The sequence below is a fragment of the Myripristis murdjan genome, chromosome 8 (genome assembly GCF_902150065.1).
Source record: "Myripristis murdjan chromosome 8, fMyrMur1.1, whole genome shotgun sequence".
NCBI classification, from domain to species: Eukaryota; Metazoa; Chordata; class Actinopteri; order Holocentriformes; family Holocentridae; genus Myripristis; species Myripristis murdjan.
This window is the reverse complement of record NC_043987.1, coordinates 3,912,567-3,924,897: the sequence shown is the minus strand read 5'-3', so window position 1 is coordinate 3,924,897 and position 12,331 is coordinate 3,912,567. Positions and strand designations below refer to the sequence as shown.

Below are 12,331 nucleotides of genomic sequence, written 5' to 3'. Positions count from 1 at the left end.
AAAATGGTTGAACTTGATCCACGAGGACTGATCCATCAGTGGATTACTGGCATTGCATGTGCACTGGAATAGTTTTAGTATCCGTTATCAGCTTTTGACCAGCATTGGGTGATAAAAACAAAAAGGCATGGTCTTGTTCTAATATTGAATTTGTCTCATTTGTAGCCAAAGATATGGATCTCAAATTTTTGGAGTTCTTAGGTTCCTTCTCTTCCGAATCTGGCTGATCTATCTAATTGGAACAGGAGCTTAGCTCTAGTTTTTATACATAGTACAGGGTTTCCGCTACATGCATTTGATCGTTGTGCACCGCCACGGCAAAATAAAATCCGCCACGCCTTGGAATGATGATTTTTTTTTTTTTTTTTTTTGAGATGTTAAAACAATTTAAAGTATATTGCATGAATGGATATATATATACACATATATATAGCCTATATTTGCGCACATATACTTACTATAATCAGAGTTTGAAATGGTCATTTAAATATCATGAAATGTTACACTACACTGCAATTAACTTTATTTTGAAAAATGAATACTGGAGTCATCACCTGCCTGTTTGATTCTACTGCTGCGCGCTCGCAGAGGGAGAGAAAGGGGCAAGAGAAAGGTACCTAGGCAAGATTAAATTTAATCCATTTTGTTGTTCAAGCCTGTGAAAACGACCCTAATGTTATCGTCCCCCACAGTTTCAAAAACTCCTGGAGGAAACCCTGTAGTATGTATCAGTTTTCAGAATACATGCAAGTTGGCTCATACATACAAAAGTCAGCATTCTTGTAACAGACTGTTTTTAGTTTTGTTAGACTGTACTGAAGGAAAGGATATCATTTACACAAGTCTATGGGGTGGTGTCTCTCTTGATGCACTGGCTCACCACTGACTGAATACTCAGGAAGCTGCACACTCCTATTTTTGTGTAGCAGCCCTTCACTCCCATACTTGGCTCCTGACCTTTTGACCTTTTGGCACTCTGTGTTCCAGCGATGCACAAGATGAGGAACCACCTTCTTGGAGCAATCCTCAGGGTTCAGCGACCAAAGGTCCTTTTCCTCCAGTGGGCGCTTGTAGCCCGTCACCATCATACTGGCACAGACAGAGAGACAAGAGAGGAGATGGTGGAAGAAGGGGAGAGCAAGAAAACTGAGTAACTCAGAGAAACAGAGGGAGGAGGCAGAATCTGAGAAAGTTTATATGAACGGCCTGGAGGTGATAAAAGTACATGACAAAGCAAGAGAAAATCCAGACAGAGTACTCTACTGTCAGATAATAAGGACTATCAATATTTGCATAAATTTGTATTACATTTTAGTATCTCACTGAAACATGGTGAGAAAAAGGCCAGTTAATTCTCTGCCTACCTGGTGATCCACCAAAAGCTTATTCTGGAGAGGAAAGAAGCTCCGGCCTCTGGACAGGGATTCTGGAGAGTTGACACAAGTACATTCCATTAGACCCAAAGAAAAACATACTGGTCAGGATTCATTTGCCAAACAATTTGATTTTGGTTAATTACTTCTGTCAGGTTCCTCTGACAGAGAGCCTCTGCTTCAAGTTTACAAACAATCATTTGTAAAACCAAATTACTGAAAAAAATTTCATGACAAGTATTCTTTTTGCGATTTCATGTATACTGACATCGCAAAATGAAATGAACTAGAACTTAAGGATGCACTACATCACAAATCCAACACTACTGGACAAGCTTTTACAAGTAGAGAGTTGATGAAAATGAACCAAAATGAATCAAATTAAAGAGTAACTAAACTCCAAATCTAAATTTATGTGAACCGGACTCTAATGGTGAAACTGGGAACTCAGTGGGTGATGACATCATCTGCCACCAAAGACCAGGCACCATGTTAGTCTGCTTCCTTGGTTCAGTTGAGGAATGAATTTGTGACTTTGCATTTTTATTCACACTCACATTACTTTATGTTAAACACGCCAACATTTGACATGTGGTAGTGCAGGTCCTTTGTACTGGACAGCATTTTTACAGGTACACACTACGGAAACAACATTGTGTATTGCAACAAGAGGGTAACCTGTTTTTTATTTTAATGCTTTTATGAGATAAGAAGTGCTCAGTATGAAGGATATGAGCTCCTGTCAAGATAGCATGTGAACAATGCAGTTTAGCATCTATATGCCTGCATTTTTTGGCTGTGGACACACAAGCTTTTGGCTCACTTCCTATAATTTAGGTCAGATCGTGTGCAGACCATGGTTTGCTTGTTTGGTCCCAACCAAAGTTCGAATGTGTGAGTGATCTCGCCAAACTGGCTGAACGATCAGCACAAATGTACCACGGCCCAATTAAAACAGACCCAACAGGGTAGGAGTGAAAGCCTCCTGAGTGACTGAGCAAGAGAGTTAAAAGAAAGATTCAGTCTACAGAGAGAAAGAGGGAGGGCAAGAGACAGCGTTACAGTGTGAAGGGAAGTCTCACCGTGTCTTTGATGGACTGGGAGAAGAGTGGCATCTGGTCTGAAAGGCAGGACAGGAACAGGGCCACAAGCAGCAGGGTGTAGTAGATGTAGAAGGTCGTGTACCTCCACACACACACCGGCGTTGCCTGAAAACACACAGACCAAGCTTCCACTCGCTTCAATGTTCGGAATAGGGCATTACACTGCTACATGTACATTTGTTGTCATCTTGTCCCTTCCTACGGTAACTGAGGGATTTTTCTTTTTTGTACAAATACAAAAAAGTGATGGCTTCCAAGGGTACCAAGGGATACCAAAGGGAAACTTGATCCTGCCTGACACCAGAACACAGAGACTCTTTCTAGAGTCTGGAAATGGTCTTTTGCTCTTGTCAGGTTATTACACAGATAATGTGGGGACTGTGACTCAGATGCTGGTTGGATATACCAATTTGAAACTTGGTATATCCAACCAGATGCAAATTTTCGTGAAGTTTTCATTATGCATTATGCCCACACTATGTAGGACAGGTAGGCATGCTATGTCCTGCAACAATTTGCTTTAATGCCGCTTGTGCTTTTATGCCCTTGTGTTTGTGTGCCATCAACCTGTTCTGTGATCCTTACTTAGGGTCATACCATTGAGACATGCAAGTGAAGGAGATTATTTTTATCATAAAATCTCAGACGACACGCCTCAGACTGACCTGTTCGAGGGCCTGGATGATTTTGGACCTGAAAGTGACTGTGGCACACAGCACAGCCAGCAGCCAGAAGTTCAGCATCACCCCAGACGACTGCACCCCCTTCATACGCTCATACTGGATCAGCAGAGTCGCCAGCAACTGGGAGAAACACAAATATGCAAAGTATGTATTTAATGCCATGTGCTGGTAAACATAAAAATACTTGTCAAGAGAATTTTTTTATCCTCGAAACTCTTAATATACATTTTGGCAGCAAGGTTTCTCACAATGACACAATGATACATGTCCAGTGCCTTTTATGCTGCATGTACAGCCTTTTCTAATTTCACTCCCTCAGTTATGTTTCTCTGTAAGACACCCCATAGAAGTGCAAGAGTAAAAACTCACCATGGTGATGCCGAGCAAGGTTGGACTGATCAGGTAGACTGGCGCAAGGGCACCGCTGCCCTGGGTTCTTTCCCAGAAAGAATAGAAAACATCTGCCCAGCAAATGATCCACAGGAGAAAGCCAACAGTCTGTGGGGGAGAAGAAAAGTTCACATCTTTCAAATAATAGGCTGAGGGAGTTTTGTTTGATGCAAAGGCTCTACAACAATATAGGTTAAGACTTTCATACTGAATGAAATACGTGCTGATGTGAAAATAAATGACATTCAAACACTGTGTACAATGTTTAAAATGAATGCTCCTTTCCAGATACAGAGAAATAGGTAGTGTAGAAGCCATGGTTTCTGATAGCAATAACAAAGGTTTATCAAAACATAGCCAATTACAGCACTGACGTCAGAACAAGTACCTCTAACTTGTAAAAAGGGACACCTCAGCATAGGTATGGTCAAACAATTCAGCACATCAGCTGGAGGGCAGACTGACAGGATGATGAAATAGACGGGACGTAGACACAGACAACAAAACAAGACTGCATTCTTGCCTGTAATTAGGCTAACGTCAAAAATGCAGCAAAAGGTGCAAAAGGTGATACTACTCACAGTTTTGGCTTTGTTAAGGTGGCTCATGCAAATGTAGCCACGACTGTGGCTGCGGAGGTAGATGAAGTAGATGGGGGCACACAGCCAGAGGTAGAGGCAGGGCAACCACACCAGGACAGTGTTCTGGAAGCACTGGGTTAGGTCTGGGTTGGCTGTGTACCATGTCCGGTTCCAATCCTGGAAAGGTCAAAGAGACACGGCCAAAGATAGAGGCAAGTGACAGATGTTAGAAGAAATTGCCTTGATAAAGTTTGTTATTCACAATTTCCATGTAATTTGTCGGCTCAAAGAATTCCGTACAAGCTTACTCTTCTCAATTCTTAAGCACCTAAAGTGATGAATGGTTGGATTTTTGGCTGATGGTTAATCTTTAGCAAATTTCATTCTGGCATACATGTTAGTGTTAGGGTTAGGGTTTCAGCACCTTATTAGTATTTACATAAGACCAGAATACATACACAACTGTTTGCTTCCAAGAACATGGAGAGAATATCTGGTGAAAGCAAGACACACACTGAGAGATTTCAGAGTTTCCCATTAAGTATTAAACTATGGCAAATTAACTAACTGTTAGTCCACCATCCTGCCATCTTTTGTTAGGAGATAGTATGTTTCTGAATTAGATTAAGTGAAAAAACATAATGAAGAACTGATAACCCAACTGAGGTAGATGTCAATCTATCTGCTTCGTGCCAGCTGCCATGAAGTCTTTCATTTTCCCACCGATCTGCCCATCACTATGCTACCGACACTAATGTATGATGACCGAACAAAGACTGAACTGATTCTCCATCTCCACACACCAAGAATGGCTTTGAAGTGCACAAGAGCCATGACATCCACACGCATTTCACTGCTGGTTGGGATTAAAATAGTTTGGTATGGGACATACCTAACAAAGATCAGTTCTTTTTGATGGCAAACATGAGTCCAACAGGTGTGTGCGTGTGTGTGTGTGTGTGTGTGTGTGTGTGTGTGTGTGTGTGTGTGTGTGTGTGTGTGTGTGTGTGTGTGTGTGTGTGTGTGTGTGTGTGTGTGTGTATGTGTGTGTGTGTGTTTGACAAAGATAACATAACTCCATAGCTCTGCTGGCTGCTCTAGTGTCCAAACAGAAAAGATATGGCCTTTGCTGTAAGGGCTGCTAGAACTTGTCCAAATGGAAATCCAAAATTCTATCTAACCAAAAACAAAAAACTCTTTATAAACTTGTTTCAATTGATTTTATCTGCACTTTTTTATGGATACTCATGTCAGATGGAAAATTTCCTCATAAGTAGCTTCAAAGATTTTTAATGTGATTTTTTAGTTTTTACGGCAATTTAAGTTTAAATGTTTTTTGATCCTATTAAATATAACAGTGGACTGTTCAGCCATGGGAGACGGGTGATGTCATTATGGGGCTCATTTCTCATTGTAGCAGCAAGAACACACAGCTCCATGTCTCTCTGCAAAGGAAATTTCATTATGTGATCTGTGTGCTCTAATAAAAATGTGCTGTAATATATAATCATGTGAGATGTTTGACTACTTTTAATCTTTAGCCATTTATGACCACTCTATCCTATTTAACTTTAGTCTATAATGCTTAGAAATAGCTACAAGTTCATATAGTGTGTAATAAAGTAAAGGTAATGGTTCTCTCTAAGTGTGTGAGCTGTTAACACTCATTGAATGTTGCAGCTGCATACAAAATAATTAGCGAGACGGGCTTGGTGGAAACAGTGGCCTATTAATCTTTGTTATGTTCCAGGAGAAAAAAGCAGATTAGCTTTGATGGTTACCCTAACCCTCAAGAAGTAACAGGTAGCATGAAGAGGGCTATTGTTGGATGGAAGGAAGATAGATAAACTGTACAAAGTGTAGTAACACCACATCACCATGTGTGGTATCACCATATCAACTAGGGCTGAACGATGTACTGTTCTGATCCAAAAAACATATTAAGGAACTGCATCTTCTACATCCAGTAGCTATTATTATGTTGTTTTTTGAATAATGTTCAATTTTCACTGTTGCAACACTTAAAATATTGTTGAAGCGTTGTATCAAAGCAGAGGTTTCAGCCAAATGTTTGATTTTAAAAATTTTAAATTTATTTTAATGCAGCCTAAGACAGTGACTGGTGTGTTCTGACCAATAAAATACTTTGTGAAGTAACTGCATTTTCTAATTCCATTTGATATTATGCTGTTTTTTTGAAAAATGATTAATTTTCACATTTACACTTAAAATTTCAAGTAAGTGTGAACCCATAGTCATATCATATATGGCACTGCTGTCAAGATATTTGGTATAACTAAAGGTACACAATTTTGTCCATATTGTGCAGCCCTAATATCATCCATGTACACCATAAAAACATTCCTAGTAACCATGTTGTACAACATAGCAATTACCTAGAAACACGTCAGCAACTAGGGCTGCACAGTATGGGGGGAAAAAAGCAATAGAGCGATTGCAATAATATTTGGGATTTTAGAAACTCGTGAGTGACTCAGTAGCCCAACATTTCTTCATTCTCTGTTTAGGCACAGCTGAGATTGAGAATAACTGGTCGGTCCACCTTAAGTGGGCCTGGTCAAGTTAGGCGAATTCATTTTGACTAAAATTAGAACAGCTTAGAAACATCCTACTGACCGCCTTGTACACTCTAGGAACCACCTAGCAACACCCCTGTAACTCTGTTTGAGAGACCTACACTGAGGTTGTATAATGTGTGTGATATTGTAAACTATAGAAGCAAAAACCAAATAAAGATACAATATGAAAAATTATTGCTTCAAAAAAATGTGGTGTAGTCTTGTGACACACCTAGATATGCCCTACATCTCATAAACACACCAGAACCTTAAGAGATTCTTCTTTTTTATGATTTTGTAATGTGATTTTTACTGAATCGATTTGAAGTAAAGATATTGGAATCATATGAAATTTGATGAAATAAGGAATCTGTTTTGCCGTGGGAAAAACTGGCATTTCCTAGGGCGTCCATTGACCTCTGACCTCCAGATATCTAAATGAAAATGGGTTCTATGGGCACCCACAGGTCTCCCCTTTGCAGACATGCCCACTAATCCCACACAGTTTGGGCCAGAAACCATGCAGTTTTTTTTCTGCATGCAGGACAAATGTGTTCTTTTGACCTATTGTAAAATGTTGAATTTGTGCAGACTGGGGCCTAAACAGGACCCAATATGACAGGAAAGTTGAGACTCATGTGGATTCAATAAGCCACATTTGATTCATGTGTGATAATGTTATGTTCCATGTAGGTCTAACAGAGCCAGGGTTCATGCTGGTTCACTGCAAACAGTCTGCTACACTTCAATGAACAGAGCCTTAATTAATGTCATTAATAACACATGTGTTTGCCTCCCATGTCATATCAAAATGACTGCTGAGAAAAAGGTATATTTCAGTTTAAATATATATATATATATATATATATATATATATATATATATATATATATATATATATATATAGATAGATATAGATAGATATATAGATAGATAGATAGATAGATAGATAGAAATATATATATATATATATATATAGATATATATGAGAACTGTTTTCTTGCGTAGTAGTAACCAATGAAACCACTAGGCCACTGACATGCATTTCATCATTATTTGTATGAGCCTGGCATTATTTTTTACTCTGTATTACTCTTATGAGGTCAGGTTTCTCCTAAAATAATACCAAGGCACCAAGAAAAGCTGCCATTTGAATTCCGAATGACAAATATTAGTGTTTTTTTTTTTTTTGTTTTTGTTTTTTTAAACTAGCAAGCATATCATTGTCCCATATTCTTCAATAAGATACAACCGCATTGAATTGTAGAATATGTAAGTATGTATGTAGTGACCATTGTTTGTTCAATGCGATTTCAGTGCATTATGAACATTTTACAGTTGACTCTGGTGAGTCAAATTTAATCTAAAAAATCAGACACTACATCGCAATGGCTGCCAGTGGTTTTCAAAGTGGGATCTGAATGGACTTCCCGGGGCACGTGTGCGTGTTGGTCACTTATTCATTCATTTATTTTTTTAGTGACTAACCTTAAAATTTGCATTGTTGTACCTTGTATCAACCTAGAGCGAAACTAAACGGATATAAAGATACAGAGAGATGTAATAACCTACTCTCACGGTACAAGCCCAGCGTCATTTTCTCCCCACCCGCATTTCGCGAAGACCCGCCCTACTCTGCCTTTCATTGGTTACTACTCATTACCGTGGTTGGTTAGGGTTACAGTAAACCAATCAGATGCAGGGCAGGGGCGGGCCTTCGCGGAATGCGGGTGGGAATAACTAAGGCTACTGTGCACCAGTTTTCTCAGTGGTTGGCTTGTTTTTCACGGATGAAAACTGTGGCATAACGCCGGTACCATGTGAGCTCCTAATGCTCCAATATTTCTTGTTTAGTAGAGCACGTCTTAGGCGTAAAGTTGAGTGCATGACATTATATATTCTCTCAAAATAGCTGAGATGTTGGGTAAACAATACGTTTCTATTTGTCATTGAACTTAACACAGCTTATATTAATTGGTACTGGCGGTTCATGCAGCGTTACGCAGTTGAGTACGATATTAATGTCACTGTGAAATTAGGCTCCCTTCCACACACTTGAGCTGACGGTTCGTTCCGTAGCCACGTGAGACATCGTGACAAACATTTTCAGCAAAAGGAGATTAATTTTCAATCACAACAAAGTGGGGTTAGCTTAACAAGCTAGCTAACAAGGTTAAAAATCTGCACTTTTGATAGCGACTCACAGAAGTGACAGCTACTTGGTTGCTGTTCTTGACTGAATGATGAGAATGATGTGATAACGTTAAAATGCACGAGCCAGCGGCTGTACACTTTGTGTAACCAGTAGCTATCAGCCCATCAATGTGCTGCAACCTGAACCGGCCGGTTAGCCGGGGTAGCGTTAGCTTTTCAGCCGATAACAACAACAACAACAGCACAGGCTGAGGAGAACGGAAGAGGAAGAAAGGTCGCGAAAAAACTCACCCAGAACGGATCGGAACCGTCCAGACTGCAGAAATTGTCTAACCCCATTCGCCGCGACACAGGTGAAAGTTAAAGTCGTCCTGGAGCGCTAGAGCCGGAGCTCCGTTTAGGTTTCATAACCCCTCTCAGTCCGCAGGCGCACGGAAGAAGGTTACCGGTAGAGGGCGCTGTCACAGAGAGACATGCGTTGCTCTGGCTCTGCTATGTTACTGTAATAAATATAAACTGATTTGATGAATTGACATTTTGGGTAGAAGTAAAAACAAACAAACAAACAAAAATTTGTTGTAAACGATGTAAACGAAATCTTAACTATTTCACTCTGCAATAATTTATACCTGTACGATTTGACAGCAATTCAACTGTGCAATATCCATGTGTATAAATGGTGTGTATATATGTGTACTTTTTACATATGCTCAGTTTCTATTTCTGTATTTATTGATGTAATATTTTTGTCGGATTAATGGACATATGCACAAGTAGGATTAATGCATATTTTATATATAATGCACATATTTTTATATTCATTATTTCTTTTTCTATTCCTTATTATATATGTATGTATTATATATGTCTCCTCTTGAGAATTTGGGCAAGTGCAGCTGACCCAGATTCCCCTCAGAGATCAATAAAGTATTTCTGATTCAGATTTGGTTAAATGTCAGCTGGGAATTGTGAATGATGAAGCAACACTGTTTCAAATAAACTGTCAATCAAGTTGATCAAATCAGCTGACAGTTTCACTATTTTTCAACTGATGTACGTTTCATCACTGGCATTATTTTTTCAGAAGCATTTTTATCACTTTTTTTTTCAATAACTTTTTGTTAATCCCACTCTTGAGGCCACTTTCTTAAACGATAAATGGCAATTTTGAGTTGTGAATGATGACCTTTAAGACATCAAGTGTGTTTAGATAGATACATACATACATACATACATACATAGACAGACATAACCAGAGGAACCACAAACAACTGTTACTGTGCATTGATCAAATTTAGCAGACACTGGTTAAGAAGATACACATATCTATGTGTTCAGGTGAATGAAACCTGGAACCATTTGTTTCCATTTATTTTATTTCTGTTTTTTTTTTCTGGTTATGCAATCAGTCAACACGACATAACTTCAATGCTGATGGAAATCTTCTGAAAAGGACTAATTTTACAACCATGGATTTCACATCAGCTTATTAATGTCTTCATTATAAATACTGGGCTGTGTAACAGTGACAGTTGTTTAGTTACTGATAAATATTTGGAATCAAATATAGTGATCATTTCATAATATCTAGCCAAATATTCTAGTGTGTATCATGTGTTTGACACTGCCTCTGATGGCCAAAGAACTGTACTGCACTCCACAGCAGTCAGTGGCCGTGGTTCAGCTTCCTGTCTGCAGGCTGGGGTGATACTGAAGTTAAATCATTAGTTAATAAAGTGGCACTGGACTGTGATATTTTGGAGGAGCACCTACAGCTAAAACATCTATCTCACAGAAAACTCTCAAATGGAGTAAAAAAAAACAAAACAAAAAACCATCAGAATCAGAAATACTTTATTGATTCCTGAGGGAAAGAAGGGTAATGTGAATTGGGATATGACATGACATAAAAAGAAGAGGAAGAGGTTGCCTTTCCTAAAAGACCAGCCACAGTGAGCAGTGAGCAGTCCACCACAGACACCTCAGTGAGACAGAGCAACTTGTCCAGAGCTCCTACCAGAGCCAGCGAAGGGTGTTGGTGGCACTAAAACAGCTTAGGTGCCTAGAATGCAGAGCTAAATGAACCCTAATGTATATACGGTATCTAATATTTAACATTCCTCCTTTGTTTGGTGGTCAGATGAGGATGTGTTCAATTTGTGTCTCAATTCACCAATGCACCCTTAAATGATAAAATACTGCACTTAAAAAGCTATTTTGTGGTCTCACCTTTGTGGTGCACCCAACCTGAGTCTGTTGCTGTGCATTTGTAATGTTTTTACATAATTATGCATTACCAAACACTTTTTACACCTATAATCATGTCATGACTCTACTTGGTGGAGCACATCCCTGTTATTCATCAGGTAAATGTACAGTGCCCAATTTCAGATGGCTAGCAGCTCAAGCACATGCTTGATGACTGATGTATTAATGGTGATTAATATATTAGTTCATGATATTAGTTAACAGTATTAGTTCATAAGAAGTTTGTACTTTAAAATAAAAATTATGAATAGTTAGCTCAGGGAGGTGTCCTTAATTCTTTATCATAATCATTAGTATTAACTATTAAACTTTGCGATAATTTTATTCCTGTAGGATGTGACAGCAATTCAACAGTGCAGTACCCCTGTATATATGGTGCATATTGGTATACTTTTTACATATTCTCAATTTCTAATGTCTGCATTTATTGTTGTAAAATTTTTTGAAAGATAAACGCACATACTTATGCATAAATGACACATGCATTAATGATATTTGTGGTGTGGAGAATGTAATATTGTTTTTGACCTTTTTTGTTGTTTTTGTTTTTGACCAGTATTGTCTTTTAGAACCACATCAACAATTTTATCATCAGCACTGACCCACTGTCCAGCAAACAACACACACACACACACACACACACACCACTAACATTAAGTTCTCTGGGTTCAAAGTTTGCAGCCAGCTGGAGATATATGATTACTCAGTAACTCTACCTAGACACACAGTGGATGTCTGTGTGCTGGATGTCTTACCAGCAGATGCAGCAGCCTCTGACATGGTACAGAACAGGTCAGGGCCAGTGTGGGTGGGGTGGGGTCGGAGGGTGGTTGAGGAGAAGTGAAGAAGGTCAGACAGGCATCATTGTTACTGTATCGTGGGTTGATTAGTTTAGGATCATACCATGTACCTCCGATACCCCAGATCTGAATTCTACCTTGGACTCTGTAACATCTCTGGCTTTATCTACTGTAAACTGTCCAGTGAGAATTAGGTATCCCCCCCAAAAAATAATCTTTAAAAAAGAGAGAGAGCAAGAGAGTAAGGTCAATGAATCCACAAGCAGGTTAATGATTAAAGCGGTTATGTATGCTGATGACAGCTGTCTCTCTCCCTCCATGTCAGAATCACAGACAGCGAGCCGGAGTCAAACCAGGCAGGTTTTATGTTTTGGTGTTTGGTGGTGTTTTACAGTGAGAG

At 39.1% G+C, this 12,331-nt stretch overlaps 1 protein-coding gene across 1 annotated transcript in view; it reads right to left on the bottom strand.

Moving 5' to 3' along the window:
• abcc1 (ATP binding cassette subfamily C member 1 (ABCC1 blood group)) overlaps positions 1–9,271 on the bottom strand; it is a 32,891-nt gene extending 23,620 nt beyond the window's left edge. The window contains exons 1-7 of the mRNA XM_030058281.1: positions 9,155–9,271; positions 4,131–4,307; positions 3,529–3,657; positions 3,142–3,279; positions 2,456–2,581; positions 1,365–1,426; positions 958–1,089 (exon numbers count right to left, since the gene is read on the bottom strand). Of these exons, the coding sequence (XP_029914141.1) occupies positions 958–1,089; positions 1,365–1,426; positions 2,456–2,581; positions 3,142–3,279; positions 3,529–3,657; positions 4,131–4,307; positions 9,155–9,202 (812 nt within the window). The 5' untranslated portion in view covers positions 9,203–9,271. The remainder of the gene's footprint in view (positions 1–957; positions 1,090–1,364; positions 1,427–2,455; positions 2,582–3,141; positions 3,280–3,528; positions 3,658–4,130; positions 4,308–9,154) is intronic.
• Positions 9,272–12,331: the final 3,060 nt, after the last annotated feature.